This window comes from Plectropomus leopardus, chromosome 9 (genome assembly GCF_008729295.1).
Source record: "Plectropomus leopardus isolate mb chromosome 9, YSFRI_Pleo_2.0, whole genome shotgun sequence".
Classification (NCBI taxonomy): Eukaryota; Metazoa; Chordata; class Actinopteri; order Perciformes; family Serranidae; genus Plectropomus; species Plectropomus leopardus.
Window position 1 is genome coordinate 8,647,912 of NC_056471.1, and position 27,754 is coordinate 8,675,665.

General features: G+C 40.5%; 2 protein-coding genes across 2 annotated transcripts; one reads left to right on the top strand and one right to left on the bottom strand.

Moving 5' to 3' along the window:
• Positions 1 to 1,213: 1,213 nt before the first annotated feature.
• mospd1 (motile sperm domain containing 1) lies at positions 1,214 to 6,878 on the bottom strand. Its single transcript, XM_042493235.1, has 6 exons — positions 6,765 to 6,878; positions 4,915 to 5,215; positions 4,724 to 4,799; positions 4,234 to 4,466; positions 2,075 to 2,236; positions 1,214 to 1,928 (listed from the first exon to the last, which is right to left on the bottom strand). The coding sequence occupies exons 2-6, from the start codon at positions 5,066 to 5,068 to the stop codon at positions 1,897 to 1,899; spliced, it is 657 nt and encodes a 218-aa protein (XP_042349169.1). The 5' UTR covers positions 5,069 to 5,215; positions 6,765 to 6,878; the 3' UTR covers positions 1,214 to 1,896.
• Positions 6,879 to 9,039: 2,161 nt separating this feature from the next.
• Positions 9,040 to 27,402, top strand: ints6l (integrator complex subunit 6 like). The gene is made up of 18 exons (XM_042493813.1): positions 9,040 to 9,303; positions 9,422 to 9,499; positions 12,637 to 12,786; positions 16,269 to 16,358; positions 16,515 to 16,698; positions 17,667 to 17,795; positions 18,405 to 18,568; positions 18,856 to 19,008; positions 19,226 to 19,358; positions 19,749 to 19,843; positions 19,957 to 20,067; positions 21,168 to 21,383; positions 21,488 to 21,614; positions 23,612 to 23,754; positions 23,866 to 24,097; positions 24,202 to 24,582; positions 24,705 to 24,798; positions 25,521 to 27,402. The coding sequence occupies exons 1-18, from the start codon at positions 9,193 to 9,195 to the stop codon at positions 25,621 to 25,623; spliced, it is 2,694 nt and encodes an 897-aa protein (XP_042349747.1). The 5' UTR covers positions 9,040 to 9,192; the 3' UTR covers positions 25,624 to 27,402.
• Positions 27,403 to 27,754: the final 352 nt, after the last annotated feature.

Genomic DNA, 27,754 nt, shown 5'->3' on the forward strand with positions numbered 1-27,754 from the left:
GGCTCTGAGTTTGACGTGCTAATTTTAGCTCTGTTGCTGCTGTGATGCAATGATGGACCACCATAAAATGCAGTGTCTCTGTGTGAACACTGCTCACACTTTGTTCAGTCTTTGGTCAGCGCTGAGTCTGAGAGACTCTGTAACAGATGTAAAAAAAACAAAAAACATTCTCAATGGCATCAGTGCGGCTTTCTACGGTTAACTAACCTGTTTTCTTGCACATCAAACATGACACACCAGAAAAAACACAGTCAGGCACACTCATATACTGTAGAGCCATGTAATAGGCTCTAGTCCTTATTTTTAACAGCTCTTCCTTTTTTGAGAGAACCTGCATAGGCTCACTACTTTTGGTGGATAAAATAATAGAACTCAGTAGCAGTGGATGCACACTCTCACCTGCATGGTGATGAGACTGGCAGATGTAGTTTGATAGAAAATAGTTCCAAAATAAAACAGCTCACAACACCTGTGGATTATCTTGAGTAACTGGGTCATGATTTCTAGAAAGGGACATCACTGTTGAGGTTTTAAAAAGGCCGACATCTCTACAACTGATATCTCCAACACTCGACTAATCACACCAAAACAATCTGAGCTGATAGATAGCGCTACAGGTAAAGGGGAAAATATAATACGTTTTTGATTTTGGGGTGAACTTTCCCTTAACACTGAACCCAAAGCCACAGGAGGATAGTGCCAACCATAAACCTTATTCACTGCTGTGGAACCAAATGTTATGTGAGCAAATCAAACCTGATAACATACAGTTAGCATCATTACAAAGCTGACAGAGGCCTTAAAGTCAAGTCGTGCACTGCACATTCTTGACCCCATATAACCTAATCTATGAACAAACTATATACCCTAATCTGTAAACATACCATATAACCTAATCTATGAACAAACTATACCCTAATCTGTAAACATACCATATAACCTAATCTAGAAACATACCATATAACCTAATCTACAAACATACCATATAACCTAATCTATAAACATACCATATAACCTAATCTATAAACATACCATATAACCTAATCTATAAACATACCATATAACCTAATCTATAAACATACCATATAACCTAATCTAGAAACATACCATATAACCTAATCTATAAACATACCATATAACCTAATCTATAAACATACCATATAACCTAATCTGTAAACATACCATATCACCCAGTCTATAAACATACCAGACATTTGTATTGAGTCTTTTATTAAACATTTGACGGAGCATTGATATAGCACTGCGAACAAACCACTGCCTTCAAAAGAAGATCTTTCCTTTGGTGACATGTAAAAGTACCTTACTGCTGGAAAAAATAAATACTCCTCCAGATAAGGTTTCCACACATGCAAATAACTGCATTTAGTCCTTTAGAGCCTACACTAAAAACGCTTTAAAACATCAATATAATGATGGTTACAGGTGAATACCATAACAAAATTTGAATGGCTTTATATACATGTATAATGTTTGCATGTAGATTCCTTCACACTCGAGTTAACCATATTCTGTTACATAATGGCAATAGGAATACAGACACAGGGAACATGAGGTCAAACACTTTGAATGGCCTCATGTTTCACCACAGGCTGCTCAGGGACAGCTCCTCTCACACTACCGCTCCTCTGACCTACACGCGGCAGGTCTCCGCCGTTTCGCATCACTTCAGCATTGTGTCAGTTTATGTATTAACACAAACGTGGATTTGAAAACAAGTGTACTAAAATGTATTTTTCAGGGGACAAGGCGAACCAAGTAAGTACCACTTTCCCCTGCTGTCAGCTGTACTCATTGAAGTGTAGCAGTGCCTCTGGCACGAGGACGTTATCTCCGTCCTTAAGATCGTTTTCCCTCCTCCTCTCAGCTCACTGCACTTCATGTGCGTAGGATGACCATCGTAAGAAGACCTAAAATTATCAAGAACAGAGCAACATGATACTTTTATGAGCAACAGCATTATAGCTCACATTTAAATGGGATTTTTAAACACACAATTCTGTCCTGGCCAATTGGGGGAGTTTGTGTGTTGTTGTTGTTTTTTCTCCTGACTTACCAAGAACATAAGCAGCTACAAGTTTCTTGTTAACACTTAAGTGGAGGTAGACAGGCACAGTAGATTCTTGCTCCCCCAGGGTCGGGAGCATCAGGGCGGCCATACACACCAGCCCAAGCAGCACCGTCAGCAGACTGGGGCCTCCAGCAACAGGACGGCTCTCTGTCAGGCACACACACACACGTATACACTGCCATCAAATGCATCACTCAGATATTCATGCATCAGTACGTATCCATTATGAAAGTGTTTCAATACTAACTAACCATCTATACAGCGCTACCATCTGCACTTTTTCACTCGCTCCTATTGTTAATGGACAATACTGTCAATCTGCTCTTCTCTGCTACTAACCAAGAAAAAAACGTCTTAATCATGTTATATCCTCGTTATATTTATCTTTAATTTTTTTTGATGCCCTTGTGAAGGGGTTCTCTCCATACCCTTTCACATGCCCAGATCCCAGCAGCCACTGGCAGCAGGCCTGATTAGGTCACCTGTGTCTTGTTAGTCTGAGTGAAGCTATCAGTAAGGCATTTATTCTCCACTGTTACCAGTGAAATGTCTCTTTGTTTTTTAGTTTGTTGTCGCCTGGTTTATTGATAATAATACTGTTTTAATCTTTGTTCACCAGGGTCAGTGAGATCGCTGCGGCCTGGGCTGAGGAGAGAGGGGAGGGCTCAGTTGTCTGAGTTTTTCTGGCTGTGGCTGTGTGATCAGACACTGGTGACACTGGTGGAGGACTGGAGATCATAAATGATCCTAGAAATAAGACTAGAGTAATCCTGGCACATCTGTTTATATTTTGCCAGTTAGGTATTGATGTTGGTCTTTAGGATGAGGTTTAATTGTAATTTCTCTATTCTGGTTTACCCTATCCCTATGTAGTGGGAGAGTCCAGTGGGGCCAGGAGGGGCGGTCAGGGTCACCTGGGCATTGTCTGGGGGAATGCTTCTTCGAGCACGTTTGCTGAGAGGCTGTGGGTTTTATTTTTTCAGGTGGGTTTGTTTTTCCCGGGACTTTTGCTCTTCTTGCCTCCTGAGCTTCTGTGACACACCACCTGGTCCACCTAACTCCAGAGCCGGCAAGCCACACCAAAAAATACCACGTTTTTTAGTGGTACTGTCTGTAACCCTACAGCCCTCAAATTTAAGAGTGTAAATTTTCCCCATGATATCAAATATCTACATTTTTAAAGTATGGTATCAAAGTTAGAAGTTCAAGTAACTTGAAAACACAAATATACAGTCTTTTTTTTTTTTTTTAGAAAGGCTAAATTTTTTAAACAATTTAAATGACAGCTGGGCTCTGTAGATTTTAGCAAACATTTAAACAGGATTAAATAGTGTATTGGTTGGGGATCATTTTCTTATATTTGTTAATCTACTGAGTATATACAGCGGCAGGATGGAGTATATGTGGGATTAATTCAAAATGAACTCCAGTGTGTGTTCATGGTGAAGCAGGAGGATCTTTCTCAGTGTGACGTTGCGGCTCACTGATGAGGCAGAGAGGAATAATATACACGTCAGGCTTAAGATACACAGACATTTGTTGGTGGGATTAATTAATTGTTGGTTGCTCTTTTTTTAGATATGTTTGACAATTCAAGATATACTGAAAATCACCACATTTGTATCCTTTAACACATTTTATAGCAAGTGAAAAATTGGCAGAGGGAAGCTGGAGCTCTAAGAACGTATTAGCTAAAGCACCAAGGATGAGGTTTATGATATTGAAACAAATGAAATGATATCTATGCACACTGAACAGCAACCCAGGTTCAGGTATTGATACAAGTGAATACTATATAATTTCAGTGTGAGTGTACTGGTAAATAGAATTACAGCAAACTGAAGATACATTTTCTCTTGTCCACAATGAGGCTTTGGAGCGTACTTCCACTTTAAATTACATCCTGACAGTGATTACCTGCATGATTGTTTTTCTACTGCTTCAAAAACATTTCATAAAAAGAAGTTTTTGATTTATTAAAAGATGCAACTATGTGTGCAATAATCTGTACTACTTATACTAGATAAGACAAGCAGGTAGATCATAATGTACCTCCAGTAAATGGTAACAAGTTCCTGAATTTGAGTTTATGAGCATTTGGCTCCATCTACTGGTGAAAATCACGCAACAGTCTTTCATCCTACCTGTCTGAAATGCAGTCTGTTCAAAGAACTCGCTGTCAGCAAACTGCTCTTTGATTCTGCGTTCCTCATCTTGGGGCCGGGGGCTGGGCGGCTCCTGCGAGGCTGAGGGACGGAGCGTGGCCGTCACCTCTTTGCGACCCAGAGCTTTCCGCTGACTCTGCTCCGACACCTGCAGTCGGAACTTGTCGTACACCCCATAATGGCAGGCACGCACATCTCTGTGTCGGATCACTCTGCCAGGACACAGAGAGTTAAATAGACTTCTCGCTCGACCAAATGGGAAAATCAGCTGCATAAACAACCATCTGACCCCAAACATACAGTCAAAAGTGACAAACAAACCCTAAAAGTTAATATTTAGTAAACAATAAAAACATGTACGGGAGTCCACAGCGAACAACAAGCTCATAGGTTAGAAATCCAGTCACTTCAGTGCTTTATCACAGCATGAAAAAATAATGAGTTTTATACACACAAAAAACAGACTCACATGTCAACACAACACTGCGGCTTGACAGCTCCGGTGGCATCCACCACAGTGTACTTGTTTGGCGCTGTGCACAGCACTGATGAACAGGAGAAAAACACAAGTTATTTCAATACTCTGCAGCGTGTAAGAAAAATAAAACAGCATACATGGAAACCCAGATAGATTGTGTTTTGTTTGCTCTGCCAACTGACCTTTAAACTTGAGGGCGAACTCATAGGGGTTGTAGAGGGTGAGCACCTGCTTGTGAGACGTCTGCTCATCTGCGTAGAAGATGAGCTCAGTGGGGAACACGAACACGGGAAGGCTTCCTTCCACCAGCTCAGGCTGTCGATGCTGCTGCTGCATTGGCTCCAGCTGAGCTCTTCCCCTTCCCCGTCCGCGGTCTGCCTGGGCCCCCCCACCCTTCTTTCCACTCACTATCAAGCTGTGTAAACTCCCTTTAGGTGGAAATGGCACTTCCCTCTCTCATCGCCTCAGTGCCATGACGTGGTACTGTGAAGAGACACAGGTGGTGAGCACTAAGAGGTGCTGGCATACCACTCATTTACATTTTGACACTTTACATTTTTATTCCACTACAGTTCATGAGTGTACCCTGCATTTGTTAGGCTCTTGGGGTTTAAAACAGCTGCTGTTTATAGTTATTTTGCACCTTAATATTATGCAGTTTGAAAGAAATCTAATAACAGTATACTAACAATGCTAATGATGATAAAACATGCAATGCTCACATGTTTCTTTGAGCGAGCATTTTCACTTATTGGCCTTAAACTGTGGAATAGTTTCCCCCCTAACAATCAGATTTTCCCTGTCCACTAAGGCACTCAAAACCCACATTAAGACCTTTTCTTTAGCCTTTTAACCATCATTATGATGACATGCCCCACCACACTGCCAGTTTACTTGTATTTTATTTTGTTGTTTGTGCATTGCTTGTTTTGTGTTTTGATTTTGTCATGATGTTGCTATACATTTTACTTACTTTCTCCAGTGTATGGCTATTTGTATTTGATCATTTCCTGTGTTTTTATTCAATACTGCCTGTGTTCTATGTATCTCCTGTAGAGGCACTTTGGTCAATGTTTGCTGTTTTAAAATGTGCTCTATAAATAAATGTGACTTCACATTTCTAACCCACCTAAAATATCATTCATTTTAGTACTGAAATTAATTGTTATCTACTGACCCGCATATATACTGATACTCTTATCTAATTTATTTAAATCTGACATAGACTATTTATTAGAATTGTACGCTCATTTGCTAAAAAATGTGTTTAACATTAAAGGTTAGATTAAAGCGAGATATAGTTTGAAGTTAAGTATCTGGATGCTTTTATTTTTTAGCCAGATGAGTTAAATTCAATAGGGATTAAAGGCAGAGCGAGGAAATGAGAGAGAGCTGGGGCAGTTAAGTTCATGTGATTTATTTGAAAAATAACTTCAGACAAGGTAAACATGCCATGTGGCTGGTCACGTGGCCTCGTGTGTTTACATGGTTACAGTTAGAGCTCGAGGAACCAGGCTCGAGGTGTCGCAACACATTTTATACTCATAAAAACACGATCAAGTGATAATATCTCCAACAACAAAGTTCGTAAAGTAGTGTTTTCTTCTATCTGCGGCGTGTTATTATATAACTACGTTTACTTGCTATCTTTGTGAGCTTAAAAATGTGAGCTACCTTTAAACTGCAGTGTAATGGTCGGTGACAACGTAAACAGACACAAGAAAATAGGTTATTGTGCGAATATATTAGTTATACATTGAGTAACAGAGAATTTGGGATAAATTCTGCTATACTTTTAGTTTTCCTGTGACTGAAGCCGTCAGTTTGAGGGCATTTAGTTTGTGTGACAGTGTAATGACACCTCGTTACGGTGTAATGCTAACGCTGTTACAGTGTTAACGCTGGCTAGCGTTAGCCGGCTAGGAAACCCCCAGATGTTAGCTGATAGCTACTTGACGCTGACTAAACGCAGTGTCGTTACAGGAAATAACACTGTTTTTATTTCAAGACAATACTGAGAGTGAGACTTTACCTTACTGTCAGCACACGGGACCGTGTAACGTTAATGCTATCACCAGGGTTAGTGTCTCTGCTCCCAACCCGTTGTTGTTTCTCTTCAGCCTTCTTTCTTTGTCAATAATATACTGCAGACCTCGCAGTGCATGCTGGGATGGCGGAGGGCGAGAGAGTGCGTGCGAGACGTCAACAAAGCCGACGTAAAAAACTCCAAGCATGGAGTGAAAGTGAACATTTTCAAAAATATTTTCAAAAATCAAAATTTTACACTTAATTTACCCAACTAAAGAAGTGTTGGAAATATTGAAGCTAAATAAAGATGATACATGTATTTTTTTTGTAATTCACATTGAGAAACAATATTTCATTTGTTCTTTCACTGTGATCATTCAAACTTATAATTTTGGACAGATATGCAAATCTATATTAATAGGAAATGGTCACTAATGTACAGATATTTGATGTGATGTTTGATGTATTATTATTATTATTGTTGTTGTTGTTGTTGTTGTTGTTGTTATTGTTATTATTATTATGCAGCTTCGGATCATTCTTGGTAAATTCCATATTCACAAAGCGAAGTGGGCTGACTCCAAACCCTGCTTTAATTAATGTATTGTTAAACTTATGCAGTCTGGCACCTTACTAGAAAATATGAAGAATTAAAAAAAATCTTAAAAGACTTTTTAAGAAAAAAAAAAGGAACTACAATTACTTTAAACTCTTGAATTCTGACAGGACTTCATATGAACGGACTTTTAACACCTCTGGCATGCTGTTGTTTCTTTCTGGGACAATTGATGTGTACGCTTTTGCTATTAATTAAGTTTTATGATTAAAAAACAAAAAGGGAGATGTTTGGTATGAAATGTTACCTGTGCAAAGCATGCAAGTGTATTATAAACGCCCTTAACTAATCAAATCTGTTATAATTGCAGAATAGTTTGAGCTATTGACTGAGCTAAATTTATGTTATTTTTATCATATAATCTGGCTAAAAACTGTGCTCAAACATAAATACTTTAAATATGGATAGGAGGTTTTTAAAGTGTTTTACCATGATTATGAAAGCATATTATTGTTTACTGGCCATTTTACTTGCACATTCAGAGTCAGGTTGATGTTGAATCCCCTTTGCATTAGTCTGGATTTATCACTCTGAGCAAAACAACATATATCATTTTCCACCATCCAAACTACTTATTAGTGCCACCAAATAGAAAAATAGAAAGGTCTAATTTCCACACAATATAATGTGGACAAACCTGTCCAGGAAAGATAAGGCCTTCATCTGCATTGTGTCTGGGGTTGGCTACTATGACTTTCCTCTGACCTTAAAATCCAGGATGCATTTCTTTCCAATCTATTTTGATATAAAGTTTAAGTTTATAATAAACACAAGCTTGTGATCATTTATAATTTAATCGCAGGGCGTTTGATTAAGTATTAAAAGCAAAGCTCAAGATTCCCCCATAATATAACTATGATGCTGCCCTCACGTGCTGTCGGATTTATTATTATCATCTGAGCACATGCAGAACAGGTGGTACTCTTTTACGGGTTTTTTTACTTTTATATTGTAATATTTGTCCTATGATATGTTTTGGTGGTCTGTTTGAGTGTTATTTGTGTAAGTTCTGTCTCTGCGCAGTTTTTGCCCTAACTGTGAATTTTCCCATGATTCTACCATCACAGCACCAAATGCATGTACCGTAAAGAGGACAGTTGATTTATAGACTTAGATAATGTCCAACTTAAGTTCGTTGTTTTCTTGGTTGGGCTATGTCACTGCACGTGGTCTTGTTATGTTTAACAGCCGGAAGGACGTACCTATTGAGGTGCCTTGAACGCAGCAAGAGAGTGACAGGAAAGAGAGAGAGAGCGCGCGCGCGCGAGAGAGAGAGGTTGTGTAAATGTGTGTGTGCATGTGTATGACGGGGGCGGGATGCGAGGGAATTAGCAAGAAATTTCATGTCTATTAATATGATCTCTACATATTATTAATTTGGTTTTAATTCAGACAGATAGGCTACTTTGCGCTTATAATCGCGGAGCGTGGTCAAACTGTTTTGAATACACACGTTTAGCATACACACAACCAGGAAAACAGGCGGATGCACTGTATACTCTCGCGCCATAGCGACCTTATTATATATTTATGTATTGTAGGGGGCGTGGTCAGTGGAATCCGGCTCGGCCAATGGCGTGGCAGCGGAGGGAGCGGGGCGTGGCCGTCGGTTAGGAGCAGAAGTTGAACAGCGCGAGCCGAGACAGAGCTCTAGAAAGGCAGATAGAGAGAGAGCAGAGGCAACGGCCCTCTTCAGGAGGGGGGGCTTATTATAACAAATATATACACACATGTGCGAACTGTTTGGCCGCACGATAGGTCACATGTGTATAACAGTAATTTTAGAAAAGCATACAAGCGCGGCTTTACATTTAAAATGCCTATTTTACTTTTCCTGTTAGACACGTCCGCCTCTATGAATCAGCGCACTTATTTGGGTACGACGTATCTGGACGTTGCTAAAGGCGCGGTTGAGGTCTTTATGAAGGTAACGACTGATTTTACCCCGACTTTTTCAGCAAGTGTGTACCTTTGGTGAGCATAGGGTTCCTTGGGCAAGATCGGTCGAAATTAATATATGTTGTTTTGGTTTTCTTTTTTGACAGCTGCGTGCCCGAGACCCGGCTAGTAGAGGCGACAGGTACATGCTAGTTACATTCGATGATCCACCATACGGAGTGAAGGTAATTAGCAACTGATACAATGTTTACATTTGATAAGGCGAACGTATTTTGCTGTCAGTGAGACTTTATTGTCCTTCTGGTTTGTAGTCAGTGTTGGGCGGCTTCCCGGTGGCGAAAAACGGCATTTTTTTGCTCCAAATAACCGCAGACCCGGAGCTGCACTGCCTCCGACCATCCAGCGGACATTTTGCTTTTGTGTTGAGAAAAGTCTCGGGCGTTGAGATGGAGGCGGAGAGATTTATTATCGCCTATGACGTCGCTCTTTTTTTGAAAGTACACAGTCCGGATTGGTTAAAGAGCCCGCCAATCATCCCCTGCTCCTCCCCTTGCACCATCCACGCATTACCATTGGCCAGTCTGGGCTGAAAGTTGATAAACCCTCTTCATCATGAGATTTTTTTTTTTCATGTGAGTTCGCTAGAAGAAAATAATCATTATTCATATGATAATTATTTGTCATACCGATACTATGAGCATAATGGCCCAGCATACTAAAACACGCTCTAGTGTTCATGCACACACAAAGGCAAAAAAAAAACCCTAAACACAACCTGTGAATAACTGCAATCATTTCAGGGGTTTCATGTCAGCAAAGCTATCCTCACCAGCAATCAATTGATTTGTTTTATGAGCTGGCACACATCTCTCTCTCTGAGCCTTTCATGCCCAATAAAATACAATCCTTAGTACCCACATGAACCCCTGAAGTCCCTCATCTGCTTTAGTGGCTATTAGGAATCTCTTGGCTTGTCCAACTCTGTCTATAAACAACACTGTTACTACTCTCAGCACAATATGCATTGCAGCACTCACTCTATCCCAAGTCATTAATGCTTTAAAACATGGAGAATAGTGTGCTTTCCTCGTATTTATTTGTTTGCATGCCTCATGACCAGATTACAAAATGCCAGAGCGGGAAAGTAATTAGTTAATCAATCTTTAATAGCAGTAGCGTGTATGAGTTTTAGAGGATAAAATCTGAGGCATATGATTTAGAGTGTAGTGCAAGTCAAAAGATACTTGTAATAACCAGTTAATTCCATCATGTTTTTTTCAAAAAAATTATTTCAATGTATTAAGCGGCATCATTCTTTTGAGAGCACCAAACAAGAGGCCACGATATTACGGTCCATCTCATGATAATTCAATACAAAACATATAATCATATAGTGGCATATTTTACTCTCTTCCTTTATACGCGCAGGCACTGGGGATGCACTTGTAATTATCACGCAAGCAAGGAAGAAAATGGGAAATGTTTGAATAATTAAACACATGCCAGGGGTGAGAATATAGGAGATGTGAATTGAAAAACGGAGCTTCGGGGCATAAAATAATCCCTTTTTATTTTATCAGCTGATCAGCGGGATGAAAAATCATTTTGTCTTGTATAATCAATGAAATATTTAACTTTACAATAATTTATTCACATTATTCTAGCTCATACTTTTGGCTAGTCTTATGAACATACAAGGGCTTGTTACATTTTTTACTTTGTATTTTCTTAACCCATATGAGGTAAAATATAAAATGTTTTTTTTCTTGCAAAGTTTATATTAATATAACCCTAATTCCCAATGCATTCGTAAAGCTGTTTTCAAGAGTAACTCCTTCACTTTTCAAGAATATAATTTTGCAAACAACGTTTATCATAGTGCTATTGTTGCCATATATTTGTGTAGTTTCAATACCGTTTTGTTTTTTTTTAAATTCACTAATGTCCATTCTTGCGTAGTGTTAATAGTGAAAGCAGTGCAAAAAGCAAAATAACTATCAGGCCTTATGTGGTTCTTTATTGACCCAACACTTAAAATATTATTGTATACTTTTAATTTTGCTGTTGTAGGCCCATATGTTATGAGTTGAGGCTGTAATTGGTGCCTTCTGCTTCACTCAGTCATTGACCATGTAGTATCCACCAAGTCCAGATCATTGCTCCAGGCATCCCACCGAAATGTGTTTAATCAAATAATCCAAGAATTGCTATTCCCTTGTTGTAAAGTGTGTCCTCAGCTCCTCTTCCTCCTGCTCTTCCTCTCTTTGTCTTCATTGCCTCCTCCTTTGTTGTCTCTGCCTGCTTTGTGCACTGAGGATTATGATGAAAGGACAAGGTTATACTGAATGGGGCTACTCTGATTGCACAGTTACAGAGGCAATAAATTGTTGATGTAGAGGGAGAGAGAGGAGGCTGGCTGAGAGGAAAATAGAAATATTCTGTTGTCTGAATTATTGAGTGCAGACTAAGACTTACATTTCTTCTGGCTTACACTTGGGTTTATGTCTGGGTCTATTACCACCCCAGTGAGTGTGTTTCCACCATCAGTTTTGATGTTGCTCACATGACTGTATAACATTTATCTAACGTCATGTAACACTCTGAGCTTTCCTAGAAATACCTCCCAAATCATGGCTTTGGAATGATATCCCACGATAATCCAAAAATCTAGATCCACTGGCCTGATTCAGAGAGCAGACATTGGTGCTTCAAGTTTTTTCATCTCTCTCTCGCTCTCTCTTGTCTTCAGCCCCCCCCTCCTCCTCCTCCTGCCAGAGGAAGTGGTAAGCCTGCAGGTCATCCTTAGATTAAGCATGAGGCTGCAGCAGTAAGGTACTTGACCCGCTGGAGAAAAGTCCGAGAGCAGATACACACACCCACATCCTCTCCTGTGGGAGTGAATCTCCGTCACAGAGGACAGGCGGCAGTGGGAAGTGTATTTCTGGATGCTCGTCATGTATGAAATTAGACTCTTTCTTAAACAGCACCTCCCAGCTCAAATGTGGGCCTGAATTTCAACAATATTATCTTCCATTTCCAGAGCTTGACATGAGCTGATCTCATTTTATGGTTGCTGTTTATGTCATGTTGCATCCAGTCAATGGGTTGCTAAGACATAAACTCCTTTTACCAAAGGTGGCAGTCACATGCTCGACATGAATCAGTTTGTGGTTGCTAGTGAACAAAACGCGTACTGTTTTTCTTTGTAATTACACAGAATGGGTATCTGTGGGAGTGGATCTATTTTTGTTTGCGGCTCTTCGCCGTGCATTGTAACTTCAGGCCTCCTCTGCTGCTCTGCTAGTCGTACAGCTGTTTGCTGTGCGGTCCATTCAGCACACTGCTCCTGTGTGTGTTTCAGGCCGGCTGGAAGGAGAACCACGCCACCTTCATGTGTGAGCTGAAGAACCTGCAGGCGTCTGGGCTGACTACATTAGGTCATGCTCTTCGCACGGCCTTCGACCTGCTTAACCTCAACCGGCTTGTCTCGGGAATCGACAACTATGGACAGGTAGGCAGCATTCTTACCTGTTAGTCATTGTAATTAGAGCTGGAACTATTTTTTTCGTTGTGTCTCAAGCAAAGATACCCAAAGGTTCCCAGTTTTACAATTTCCTGACATTTTACAGACCAAGTCTTTGGTAAACTAACTAATTTATTGTTTATTATTGCAGAGACAGCACATTTTTCCAAAATAAATTCATTGTGGTGTAACAGTTACATGTGCAATACAGACACAGACACTTGTACCATCATAAATTAAGATACAAATTACTCAGTATATACATAATATACTTTAAAAAAAAAATACACTCACAAAAACAAACACTAAAAAAAACACTCAAAAATGTTCCTCCATAGTTTACAAATGCTTTTCAAGTGAATCTATACAGCACACAATTTATTTGCACCAGAGTTAGCTAGCAGCTATATCACATCTGTTTTCCCTGGGCAGGTAGACAAGTGAGCAAATACTTGGCAGATTTATCCACAGTGCCGGACCTAGCACATTCAGTGCCAACCTCCCCCAATATTTATTGGATTCATTATGGACAAGAACAAGAGTAAATGAGAAATCAACATAAATAAAAACTAGCTGATAGCTGATGCGCGGGTCAGGGCTTTTTAAACCTGCACCAACCCAGCCTGTTTATAAGAGCTAATCTGCTGCATCCAACCCATTAACATATACTTTCATCAATGACCCAAACCCAAACCACAAACCCGAAACCTGCAAACCAGAGCTGAAAGTTTTCTAATATAACCATGCCAATAACAACGTGCTTGCTGTCGGCTCTATTGGATGTAATTTCCAGTAAATATAAAATGTGTGTTTTCTGTTTTGAAAGGTGCAAACGTATGACGACACCAAGCACTTATCCATCTTTTAAGTGGTTATATCTTAAGTGTAATCTCAAGAGCACAGCTGGTTTGTTTACATGAGGGCACAGCTGATAGGTACAGCGGTTTGTTTACATGATGTTACAGTAGTGCGTATTAAACATAATCTGTGTGGAAAGAGAGACTCTTTCTTGCTGTTATGACATGATGTTAGGCCTACATATTTGCAGGGGACATATTGTTAGTGGACATTATGACCAGAGAGATTTAAATATGTCAGACTTCAACAGATTTTCCCAGTCAAAAGCTGAGTAATGGAAAGCTTGAGCGCATCAGCGCTGATGATAAAACTGCTGGCTGTGTGAGAGACACGGAGAAAGGGGGGAGAGAGGGTGAAAGTTGTATGATTTCACAATGTTTCTGTAAGTTATTAATAACATACTCAGAAAGCTGTTTTTCCACTATGACCCGCCTGCCCCAAAGCCACAATGTTTTCTAACAAGCTTACTCGATGAGACCTGCAGGCTGTGATTTGACCTGCGTATCACTACTAGTTAACAAACAATAAGACAGTTTGCAGATTTCTTCTTGTCTTTGTACTGCACCCTCAATGGCCTTTGCCTTTTCATTTTGTCTTACTCTAATGCTCCCTATAAACACACCACTCTCCCATTTCCATATATATTAGTCTATTTATTTATTTATTTTTAGGGGGGGGGGGCATAGGCACCCCAGGCGACTACTTATGCTGCTAATGGGAACATCAGCCACTGTTGAGCAATAATAAAACACATGTTAGTTGCAGCCCTAACTTAATTTTTAACAAGACACCAAACATGCCAAATTTAGTGGACAATTCATAACCAATGTTATAATATTTGTAATTAACATGCAGCAATGACCAAGATTTTTTATTTTTACATATATTGGCATCTCTTTTGCTTTGTGTGATTTTATAAACTGCATATTAGAAGCATGAGCAGGCCAACAGACATAAGTTAAGAATCAGGTGAACTGCAGACTCAGAGCCCATTACAGGATTTTTCCCTAAGGAATAAGCGGGTGAGGCCGTGTCCAAAATCAACCTAACATTTAAAATAATCAGAAAAATGTAGCAGCAGAAACAGAGAACCGCAAAGAAGGCTCAGAAACACAGAGAGAGGCGAATTTTAGTCCAAGAAAAGCTGAAAATAGTACAAGGGGAGGAAGTTAGGTGTCCGTGAGCGAAACATTTTAAAAACTGATTCCACAAGACGAAACTAGTTCTGACACACCGGCTAGTAACCGAGTGTAAGACGAGGCTTCTCCTTCTCTGTCACAGCCAACGCGTACAATATATGTGGACTTTCCTTGGATAAACGAAGGTTTTAATAATGATTGCGGCAAAGCTTTCAGCTGGCACTTTTTATTCCTTTACCCTCAGTAAAAGAGAGAAATATTGACTTTCCATTGCAGCTTAATCCACTCCGTCTTCCTCAGTTAACATCGGCCCCTCACACACATCGTTTCTGCAAACCTCCGCTCGAAGGCAGAGGGAGATTACCACGCTCAAGTGGCAGCACAAGTTCTGTGCATCGGCATGTGTGTGTGAATCTACTTAGGCATTCTGTGTGTGTGTTTGAATTAGACAAGGCTGACCCCCACAGCACAGTGGTGGAGGCCTCCGTCCTTAATGAGTAACACAAGGACACTCTGCAGCTTACAGATGCGTCCTGACACAAGGCAAAGATTACAGGCTGCAAAACACACTTCATATTAGCGTTCAGGAGGTTATTATCAGAGGTGCAAAGATAATACCTTACTAAATACTGTGTTTAAGTGACTCCTGTTTAAATGGTGTATCATATTTTGCCATGACAGTGAGCACAAGAGACCGGCTCCATTTGATGTCTAGGAGATGGGAGTCTTTTGGAGACACAGAGCTGTCAGCTATGTAAATAAAGCAAAGAATACCGTAAAACTTCAATTACCAGCTCAGGCTGTTATTTGCTTAAATCGCTGAACTCAAAAGGCATATATTCGGTGGACGTCTTTATGGGACAGGCTTTGAATTCCTTTCATACAAAACTTGCTCAGCAAAGATGAATATACAATCGAATTATTTGTTTAACCTTTTGTGAGCTGGCAAATTGGTTTTGTTTTATTCAAAAACACGGGAAGAAGATAATGAGCAACAAAAGAAGAAATGACCCAGAGGTTAGCAAGAAATCTATGAAAAGTACAAAAAATTCCCTGAAAAACTGCAGCCCCCCCGCCCCAAATAAAATAAAACAAAACAAAACAACAACAACAAAATGACAAAGTAAAACAAACAACAACAAAAAAACTACAAAGCAAGACATGACCTGGAAAAAAGATGCGTAACAATGCTAATAATTCTGTAAAATAATTTTAAATACATAAACAACATCTACATCTACTTACTCTTTTCGCGTTTCTTTGTTTTGCCAACAACCTGGTTTTATACATTCAAAGAACTTCTATAAAAGACCGGGCTGCTAATTGAGACACACCTTTATTCGTCAAAATGTGTCGCCACATTGCACTAGTAAAAGGGACTGGGCCTCTAATGGCAAAGAGGCTTTTATTTTGAAGTTTTACGGTAAAGAAGCTTGAACTTTGGTTTAATGGCTGAATGTGTTTCTGTCTCAGGGCCGTAACCCGTTCTTCCTGGAACCATCTGTGATCATCACCATCACTGATGGGAACAAGCTCACACACAGCTCCGGGGTGCCTGATGAGGTGAGAGGACACACAAATGCACCAGTGCTACTATACTGTAATGTGATCTGTTTGGATTATGTACAGACAGGAATAATCCGGTTTGTAAACTGTGCAAATGTTAGGCAGTAGCAGTTTTCCCATCATCCTTTTCTCTCCTTCTGTCCTGTTGCGTAGCTGCACCTGCCTCTGAACTCTCCGCTGGCAGGCAGCGAGCTGACCAAGGAGCCTTTCCGCTGGGACCAGCGTCTGTTTGCGTTGGTGCTGAGACTGCCGGGAGCAGCCACTCCGGACACGGAGCAGCTCGGCAGCGTCCCCACAGATGAGTCTGCCATCACCCAAATGTGTGAAGTCACTGGAGGTTTGACATTTTCTTACTTTGGCACGCCAGCATGGGTCTGCGTTCACGCCAACATTTATCATCAGAATCATTATGTGTCTGCACTCATAATTCACTCCATTGTGTGTGATAATTGTCAAGGCTGTGTGGTGGGAAAGATACTGGTGTTACAATTCAATATATTGTGATAATGTAAACAAGGCGATATTTTGCAAGTTTGCGCAACTAATTTTAGGAAAACTGTCAGTATAAAGAACACACCATCATGAATAAAATGTTCACTTTTATATGCAGCCATAACAGTGGGATCTGTTTTTATTTATCTCAACATCCAACAATAGGCTGTTCCTATGATATAGTTCAGGGGACATCCCCCAAATATACTTATGAAAAAAAAGTGTGCTATGCTATGACAAGGGAACACGCACTGACATCTGAAATAATCCTCAGAAAATGTAACCGCAATCATAAGTAAACTTTAAAGATAGTATTACAGAGAACTGCAATTTTATGTTTGGTGTGTGGTAGGTACATTAATGTGAAGCTGTGTTAAAAGTGTAAAACTAGAATGTAAAACTAGAATATAATATGAGTGCTCTGAGGATTTAAAGTGTTAATATGTCATGAAAATGCCATAGTAGGGGCATCGGCAGCTCAGTGGATAGAGCGTGTGCTCCACGTTCAGAGGCTGAGTCCTCGCTGCAGCGGTCGCAGGGTCGACTCCGCCGTCGGCCTTTTGCTGCATGTCGTCCCCTGTCTCTCTCCCTTTCACACATTCACTCTGTCCTGTCAAATAAAGGCGAAAAAAGCAAAAAAAATATCTTAAAAACAAGAAATGCCATAGTAATATGTAAAATGTATAGTATATTACAACAAAGCCATTGTACATGTCATAAAAATATCATTAAAAAGTCACACTATTGTCCATACTCAAATATATCAATGTTTTCTTACACCCCTGAATATTGTGCCCTCTGGTTTTCTCTCAGGGCGATCGTACTGTGTGCGGACACAGAGGATGCTGAACCAGTGTCTGGAGTCTCTGGTCCAAAAGGTTCAAAGCGGTGTTGTCATTAATTTTGAGAAGACGGGGCCAGATCCACCTCTCATCGGGGAAGGTGAGTGGCACGCTGAGTGGACACGAGGCAGTGGCTTTACCTCTGTGCAAATCCTGCCCTTAGACCTGTCATGGAACATGTATGAACTGCAGTAACAACATTACAGTCATTACATTTTTGGCATGCACAAAATGATTCACTACCCAAGAACCCAGTCGAGTTCATAAACACGAATCAAATGGCCTACGCCCCCTGAAAGGCGTCGATTTTATTGAGTTTCTGAGCACGTAATATGATCGCGTTTCACGCAGCAAGATAGAGCAAAGATACTGAGGGCAGAGAAACAGGTGAAAGCAAAAGAGAATCTTCTTATCTTGGTTCATGACACTGTGGTTTTACACTAAAAAGGAGAACTGAGTGCATAAAAAAGTGTCTCTGTTAAGAAATGTTAAGAGATAAATTGACTCACATCATTGTACTCATAAAAAGAGAGATTCAAAGTTATATTTGTTAAAAAAAGTGTTTACACAGGAAAGTTTTAGGTACTTGAGAGACTTTAAAAGTATTTCAGAAAATGATAAAAGCCTAATCATATCCATGACTCAGGGGGTTTGTTTACAGTGGTTGAGAAATGTGTTCTGCCTTACGTCATGTCTTTTTGTTTCACAGACAACTCATCGGAGCCAAGTCGTCCTGTGTCATCCTTCAACCCGCAGCCGTGGCACAGCTGCCACAAACTCATCTACGTGCGACCGAACCCAAAGACAGGGGTTCCAGTTGGGCATTGGCCCATACCAGAGTCCTTCTGGCCGGACCAGAATTCTCCCACCCTGGTGAGCAGAGAGGCTTAAAAATATCTCAGCGACACTTTCAGCGTGTCATTCTGCAGACTGAAGAACTATGTTTTACAAGAAATGTCTCTTTTACTTTCACCAGGCTTACCTGATGTTTCTGTCTTTCTCTCTTTTATTGGAAGTCCTCTTTTTCTCTGTCTAACATCAGTCAGTAACTTTAACTTACAGCCGATACAATCAAGTGTCCAGCTCTGCAAACTCATCCTGTTAACACCACGATCTGTTGCTTCACAACTTCTTCAATTATGTCCATTTCCTGCTTCCAGCCACCTCGCTCTGCACATCCCATGGTGCGTTTCTCTTGCGTGGACTGTGAGCCCATGGTGATCGACAAGCTTCCCTTTGACAAGTACGAACTGGAGCCATCTCCGCTCACCCAGTTTGTTTTGGAAAGGAAGTCTCCACACATGTGCTGGCAGGTATGGTAGATGATCACACACCCATCAGCTTTGTTTCTCTGAAAATCACGAGATTGCGAGCTTCATTCAAAATTTATTTTCACCCTTTTGTAGTTAGTAAAGTAATGGGCCTCACTTGTGAAGCTCGGTCACAAAGCGCTGATCTACAAATGTTTTCAGTTCCATTTTTTTTATCTCAATAACCAAATTTTGACTTTATTTTCCTTGTTGTCCTCAGGCGTTTGTTAACAGCAGCGGGAAACAGAATGACCTGGGACAGCCATTTGGCTACCTCAAAGCCAGCACCACTCTCACCTGTGTCAACCTCTTTGTGATGCCTTACAACTACCCAGTACTTCTCCCACTCCTCGGTAAGACAAATGGCATCAAACAGGTCCTTTGAAGTGGCCTCAAAACTTCTGGGTCAGTAGGTCTGAGCTGATATAAAATTTAAAAGGCTTTCCTTTTCTGGGTCACTTCATCATCTGCGACCTTTTTTCCGCCCAATCGTCTTTGGCTATAAAGAAAATCACAAATAATAAGCTTATCATTAGGCAATTTCATCAACATTTATATTTAGGGACAAATAGTTGTGTATTTTTTGATGCTTGTTTTAGACTCACCACCTGAGTATTGTGTGTGTACAGCAGTCGGCCCTGCAGCAGCAGCAGCAGCAGTCGGAGGTGCAGGTGGATGGCTGACTGCTCACTGATCCAGAATGATAAAACCTCTTTTCTCCTCCTGTCTTTGTCTCCTTCCAGATGATTTGTTCAAAGTGCACAAACTAAAACCAAACCTCAAGTGGCGACAGGCTTTTGAGATGTACCTGAAGACAATGCCTCCGTACTACCTCTTGGTAAACCTAGTTAACCTTTGTTATTTATGGTGCATTTGAAAGTTCAGTACATGGATTTATATTGTTTTTTATGGAACTTACATCCACAACTTCCTCTTTCTATCTTCTGACAGCCCTTAAAAAAGGCGTTGAGGATGATGGGTGCACCTAATCTTATTGCAGACACCATGGACTGCGGCCTCAGTTACAGTGTTATCTCTTACCTGAAGAAGCTCAGTCAGCAGGTAAAGAGTCAATGCACGCAGGTTCCCTTAACATCATTTCCAAGCTATGTGACGGGCGTAGTGTCAGATACACTTCATCAGGAGTCAAAGTGTCCTTAAGCGTGAGACAGAGCATATATTAGCTTCAGAGCAAACACATAGATGTTTTTTTTTCTTCCAAAAATTAAAACATGAGATGGGAACTGCAAATTGATTGCCACATACAGCTGTAAAACATTCCTTTATTTTCAGTTATGATAAGCTGAGCAACCAAAATGTTTTAATGTAGTCTCGTCTTAAACTGAACAGGTCAAATTGAGCCATAAATTTGGACTAAAAACAGGAATCATGTCTGCAGTGTCTTTGCTTTGAAGATAATAAACAATAAGAGTAATTACATGGACGTTAATAACCTGTTTATTGGTTTTACACATATCAGCAAAAAAGAAAAAGTACGTACACAAAATAAAGTTACAAAATAATACATGACCAATATACTTGCAAAAAATGAATTTTACAGTGAAAAATTCTTACAAATTTTACAAATCTACAGTTTATCTTGATGAGAGCTTGGTTTGTCGTCTCCCATGCTTTCTTCAGACAACGAGCTAATCTAAATGTTTCATACGTAAATAACCAGCTTAATCTTAGTGTAGCATCCATATATACGAAATCGATATCTGTTCTTATGAACAAAAATTTGCACGGTTCCACATAAAAAGCAAAGTAGAAAACAAAATGAAATCAGTCAGTCTGTATCAGCCAAACAACACATACGACAAATCTGCGTCTGCAGAGGTATGACTTTATTCATATTCTCAATATACATCCTGGTTTCTGTCAGAGCACACCAGCTGGCACATTTGGGTTTCTCAAAAACTGCTTTACATGCTTAAACACACAAACAAGATACTCCAAAAACCTGATCATAAACAGGTTATTCATGTCCATGTAAACACACTCATTGATACTGAAACGATTCTTCGTGAAATGAAAGTATCTGATGCAGTTTACCATATCCATTGTCACTCAAACATGAGGAAACTAAAATCTCATTTCAGTCTAAACTTCTGACCAGACAGTTACAAAATATTTCTTTCCCTGTTGTGTTGCTGTAAAAGGCAAAGATGGAATCTGATCGTCTAATCGTGTCTGTGGGGAAGAAGGCTCCCCAAGAAACTGGCATAAAGGTGAAGAACCACTCCAGCTCTCTGTCTCTGGCCCACCGGCGGGACTTTAAGCAGTTGCTGCAGGGAATCACCGGGGAGGGGCCCCTTCGCCTGGCGGACATCAACTTCAAAGAGTTCGCTGGCTTCCAGATCGCCCTGCTCAACAAGGTACTTTTCTGAAAAACTCGCCATGCTTTGTGTGAAAGTTACATGACGAAACAGGTCAATGTTTGGTGGGTTTTCACTGACTGGGTTTGCTGATGTCTTTACAGGATGTGAAACCTCAAGTTTATCGAAATGCATATGACATCCCGAGACGGAACCTTCTGGATCAGCTCACCAGGATGCGCTCCAATTTGCTGCGGACGTCGCAAAAACTGATCCGAGGGCAAGACGAAGGTAAAGGAAAAATCGAAAGAGAATGTGATGCTGAATGTTTTTTTTTTTGCCACAGTCGGTGTATTACTTCGGTAGATGGCGGTTGGCGTGCTCCCAGTTTACAGGAGTACTGGGGCACAGAAGTAAAGCGATGTACTGCTGTGGCTGCCACATCAGTTCAGCTCTGAAAGTCACAATAATACAAAAAAAACTGACAGCAGTTGACCAGGAACTCCTCTTGTTCTCAGAGGTTAAATTCATTTTTCTGTTACAGGAGTCAGGTGACTGTGAACAGAAGCGGTGGCAAAATGTACTCTAGCCGCCTTAAAAAAGAACCACCCAAAAAGAAGTATCAATAAAAATCATTCAATTCAATCAATCAGTGTGCACTGTATGTACAATATATTTGACCACTTTACCTTGCTGTCTGACAGCCCTCTCCGACAGGGAACTGAAGCTGTCAAATTGTCCCAATCAAAACCACCAGACTCCCCTGACAGGAATTTTACCTCGCAGCACACGGGAGTTGCTGATGTACTGCTGCCTCAATCGGCTTGATTATTTGTGTGACTTTTTGAACTAGTGTGGCGGCCACGGCAGTACGAGTTTGAATGTAGCACATACGTCAGGTCAGGTGGGGAAAAGGTTTTGGAAAGGTGGGGGAAAATAGCATTTTGACTTCAAATCATACACACCAAAATTTAAATTTTTGGGATTTGAATACTGTGAAAAGGTTTTCTTAACTCTCTTTCACATGCCCAGATCTCCAACAGCAGCCACTGTCAGCAGGCTTGATGAGGCCACCTGTGTCTTGTTAGTCAGAGTGAAGTTATCAATAAGGTGTCTTATCTCAACGTTTTTTCAATGAAATGTCTTAAGATATTGGTTTTTCATAAAGCAGGTTTGTGTGTTTGTTTTTGCTTTTTGTTTCAACCTGGTTCATTAATGATAGTGGTGATTCTGCCCTTTGTTCACCAGTTTCATTGTGGTTTCTGGCAGACTGGGCTGAGAGGGACGGTTCCAAATCCTCTGGCTGTGTGATCAGACACCGGAGACTGATTTAGGATTTGGGAGCATTTAATTCATTGCAGATAGACGGATTTATTGATTCTGGCTTACATGTAAATATGTTGCTAGTTAAATATTAATGTTGGCCTGTTAGGATCAGGTTTAAGAGTTATTCCCCTTTTTTTCTGTTTACCCTTCCCCCATGCAGTGGATGAGTCCAAACAGGGTGGAGCCTGGAGGGGTCATAAGACGCCACCTGGGGGTTGATGGGGGGGGATGAGCCTGCAGTGAGGCTGTGATTTTCTCAGTTGCTTTTTTTCATTTTTCCAGGGACTTTTGTTCTTCTCCTCTGTTTCAGTTGTGATTTTTGATTAATAAATCACTGCTGTTTTTTCTTTTTTAATTTTTTTTTTTTTTTTGCACGGACTTTTTCAATGCATCGTCATATTCACCTAACTCCAGAGCCAGCCACACATACATTAGAAACAGTACTGGGAGCTACACAATAATACAAAACTTTGGGCCACCCTTTAATAATGCTTTATGATTTAAATGCCCAGTGTGTAGGATTTAGAGTGATGTATGTAGTCTTACAGAAATGGAATATAATAATCATAACTTTGTTTTCATTTGTGTATAATCACCTGAAACTAAGAACTGTGTTTCGTATTCTTAGAAAGAGCCCTTTATATCCACAGAGGGAGTGGCTCCTCGTTCATGGAGCCCATCGTGGTGCTCCGCTGTGTTTGTGCAGAAGTCCAGAACAGACACACTAAACACTGGCCCTGTGCGTTTTTATATTATCTGAAGGACACCGTAGATTCTTTATACATTTGCAGTCTGCAACTTCATTGCTAGATGTTACTAAATCCTTCACGCTGGCCCTTTAATGAACATGAACAGCACAAACTTGCCAAATGCTGCTGACAAACAATCCAAAATGTATAGTGTGTCCTGTGTAATTTTTACAGTATTTAGTCGATACTAATAATACTTCCTGTGGTTGTTAGACTATCTGCACAGTATCCCAGTGGCCCAGATGGGAAACTATCAGGAGTACCTAAAAATGATGCCGTCCCCTTTGAGAGAGATTGACCCCGACCAACCGAAACGCCTGCACACATTTGGGAATCCTTTCAAGCAGGATAAGAAGGTAAATATATTAACACATAAAATTGGTCGGTACAATTAACCTATGCACAACGTGGGTTTTATTTTACAACTTCATTCAATATTTTTTTGATTTCTGGCCTGTTTGTCTCAGGGGATGATGATCGATGAGGCAGACGAGTTTGTAGCGGGGCCTCAAAATAAGAAACGAGGACATTCGGGCGATTCCAACTCGGGTAACACGATGAAGAGAAGGCGGAGCATGTCTCCGTTACTGCGGCGGCCACAGACTCCACCAGCGAGCACCAACCATGTGGTGGCGGGAAAGAGTCCGGTAGCCGTTCAGGGGCAGCAGAACCTCCTAAAACCCGTCCCACAGCACAAAGGTGAGATTCATGGAACACAAGAGTTATGATATTTGTGTATTGTGAGGAATTGAGTGGAAGTTGTTGCACAATTGGTCCTGAATAATTATTTGTTGAACTTACAGGAGTGGACGGCAACAACACAGTGATCGCTGAGAGTAACGGTGACGGGGTTCTTGAGCCCGAGTCCGGGGAGATGTGGACCGCCGAGATGGACACTGTAGCAGAGAACGCATCTCCACTGAGCCTGGAGGAGAAGGCCGGGCTGGGAGCAGCAGATCGTGGAGAGGACATCAACATGACAGAAGAGAGACAAGCGGAAGATCGTCTAGATGAACAGCAGCCGGAGGAGAAACACAACTGTGACCGACTGAGTCCGCAGAGCCAACTGGACGACACTGAAGCCGACCCTGCGGTGCTGGAGACCATCTTCATACCTCCACTAGATGGCAGCCAAGCAGAGCTGAGGAGTCAGATCATCAAGGAGGTCCGCAAACCTGGACGCAGTGAGTCTGAGCCTGTGCAGCGAATCACATTACATTTAGTGTCATTCTACTGTGACAGAGCGGGTGTCACATTGGGAGCATTTGGCTGTCTCTTCATTGCTGTCTGTGTTTTTTTTTCTCAGATTTTGAGGCAATACATGGTCTGCTGCAGCAGGTGAAAGGATCAGTTAATGTTCAGAGGTACTTCATCCAACACGCTATCAAAGAGGCTGTCAGGTAAGAAACACTGGCTCATTTTAGATGTTTTTGAAGGAGCACTTCAACCAGGAAAAGATCATTTGTGTATCAATGACTCCTCACATGTTAACACTGAACTGTGAAGAAAACTATGGGGGCACAAAAACAGAATATTCTTGATGAAATTAAGTAAATGGGGGCCACGTTTCACAACAGCAAAAACTATATTAAAGCAAACGTTTACAAACTCTCACATAACTTGCATAAACAGTCTCATGAGCGTAGCTCGCCTAGACAACACAATAATGCGCATGAGCAGAGTCCGAAACCAGGCGCAATACTCAAATGTGGAAGTGTTTTAAATATTACAGCTTTAGCAAAAATGCTAAAATGTTGGGGAAGCACTACGCAGAAGACTGGATAAATGAGACTCGGATCATACTGCAGGAGCTCTGAGAGTTTGTAAACAGACGTTTTTATATCATTTTGCTGCTGATAAACATGCACCTACTTACACTCAATTTTACATCCAAAATGCTCTCCATTCTTGGATTCTTTGTTCACCGTAGATACGTGCGAGAAAAACAAAGTTTTATTAATGAATTCAGTGTAACATGGGGTGAGTAGCTGACATTCAAATGACCATTTAGTGGGTAAAGTAATCCTTTAAGACCTGTGTCACTGCAGTCACATTATAATGTAGATTTAAAAGTCGGGTTCACCCGCATGAATCTCTCTGACTTCCTTTGCCTCTCTGTCAGGTTCAAGAAGCGGGTACTGATCCAGCAGCTGGAGGCGTCCCTCGCTGAGTTGGAGGAGAAGGCAGCGGCATCCTCGCAGCTCCCCAACGATCACGGCAGTTAGTGATGGAGCCAGATTTTCTTCGTTACTACAAAAGGGAATAAAGCTCCTCTTTTAACAAACCTTTCACCACCGTAAAAGAGACATTCTTGTTGACTATTCCCAAAAAGACAAACTGACGAACTGGAGAGGGAGAGGACAAATGCACTGATGGCAGATGTTCCCACTGTCCCTGTGCTGTTACATCACATCCTGTTAGAGGCAGAGGTCACAGGGTTTAACTGGAGGACAGGTCCACCGAGGAAAATGACTTTAAGCATAATCCTCTTCGTATTGACAGATGCCTTAAACATCCATATGGCTTTTGTCTGTATCGGCACATTGTTCACACACACACACACACACACACACACACACACACACACACACAGTAAGCCGTCAGATCCTCAAATAGCAGAGCAAACGGTGGACAGGTACATTCCTGTTATTGTTATTTTTTAACAGACCTTTCTTCAGCTGGTCTGAAAAGTGTTTGTAAGACTGATACTTCTTTTTTCCTAAGAAACAAAATTTTGCATTCATGCAAATTTTGGGCCAACACACAGGTCCACCTCATATTCTGAGTGTTACATCTGCACAAAGGATGCACTGAAGTTTTTTTCCTTACCTAATTGATTCTGTTTTTTAATATTTTTCTCAGCACATCAGCTGATACTGATGTGCAGTGGCATTAGAGGTGGGCGATATGGATAAAACCATGAGCATAAAATAAGTTCTATGTTATTATGGGATGTATCATCAATTTTCTGAAGATAATACCCTGATGGAAATATTTTTGCTAAACTTGTCAGTAACAAACATGACTCTGGGTATATTTTGTCATATCGCCCAACTCTCATCAGCACTTTTTTTTAAATTTTGAAACTCCAAAAAGAGGTAAGATTGCACATGTAACCTGATTTATTGGCTTTTAAAATCCGGTCCATTTAGTTACTATTTTGACAGTTTATACTGACATACTCTTGGAAATAAACATCACACAACAGTGCTTTTTAAAACTGAAATAGATGGACACCAACAGTATGTAAATGTATTAGTGTTTTGGACTGAATGTGGACCATGTCCACAAGACAGTTGTCTTCTGTGGCTCATTGATTGAGCGTTATCCTCCTCTTACCTGCCATGACAGCAATAGAACATGAGTTCAGTGAATGCAGCTGCTGGGATCCTTTTAGGGTTTACTCCTCTAACCCCACAACACACACACACACACACACACACACACACACACACACACACACACACACACTCACTCAGAGTCCAGTAAATCTTCCTTCACAAACACTCCATTGATTCCCAGAACTTTAACTGTATTTGGAGGAGTTTGTGCATGTGTCCGGGCTCAGTCGACAGTCACCTGTTGTGGATTCTAACAGCTGGTTATCCGCCCTCTGCTGCTTTTTCCATGAACCCACGTTAGCACTCCTCCTTTAGTTTTCCTCGTTTCTATGACAGATGTACACTACTTTTTAATGTTCATAAGGAATATAGATTATTTTTGTGAATTTGTTTATTTCAGAGTATAAGAAATATTTTGAATTAAATGTTTAAAGCCAATTTTGTAAACTGTTAAATACATATATAAAACGGAAAGTTTTATGAACCTACTCTTTTTTTACAAAACAAAAAATAAACCAGTTAGAATGGTACCTCCTGTTGTGTGTCAGTATGTATTTTTTATATTTGCATAAACATTAATTTCAGTAGTGCCAAATCTTGTCTGTAAAATGTGACCTGCCCTTACTGGTTGTGATCTTGTCCTTGTTCTATCTGAATAATTTCAGAGGCCCAAACACATCAAATTATTCACTAATCTGAAAACAAAACATAAAGACTAAAGTCTAGAAAATATATATTTGGGTTGTAGATTTTTTTTATGCTTTTTATTTTGGTAATTATTGGGGCTGAGTATCAGTACTTGATACCTTTATGGTGCCAAAAAAACTCAGTGCCAAGTAGTATCAAAACTTCTTCTGTCAAACAAGACCTGCAATTGATCTTTTTTGTACCCAGATCAAGAGGAAAAAATACTATTTATATGGTTTTGCTTGCAGACAAAAACTGCAAGATTTCTTTGATTTTATGCTAAGGTGTCAACACAAGGTTTGACAATATGGCAATAAAAATGTTTTAG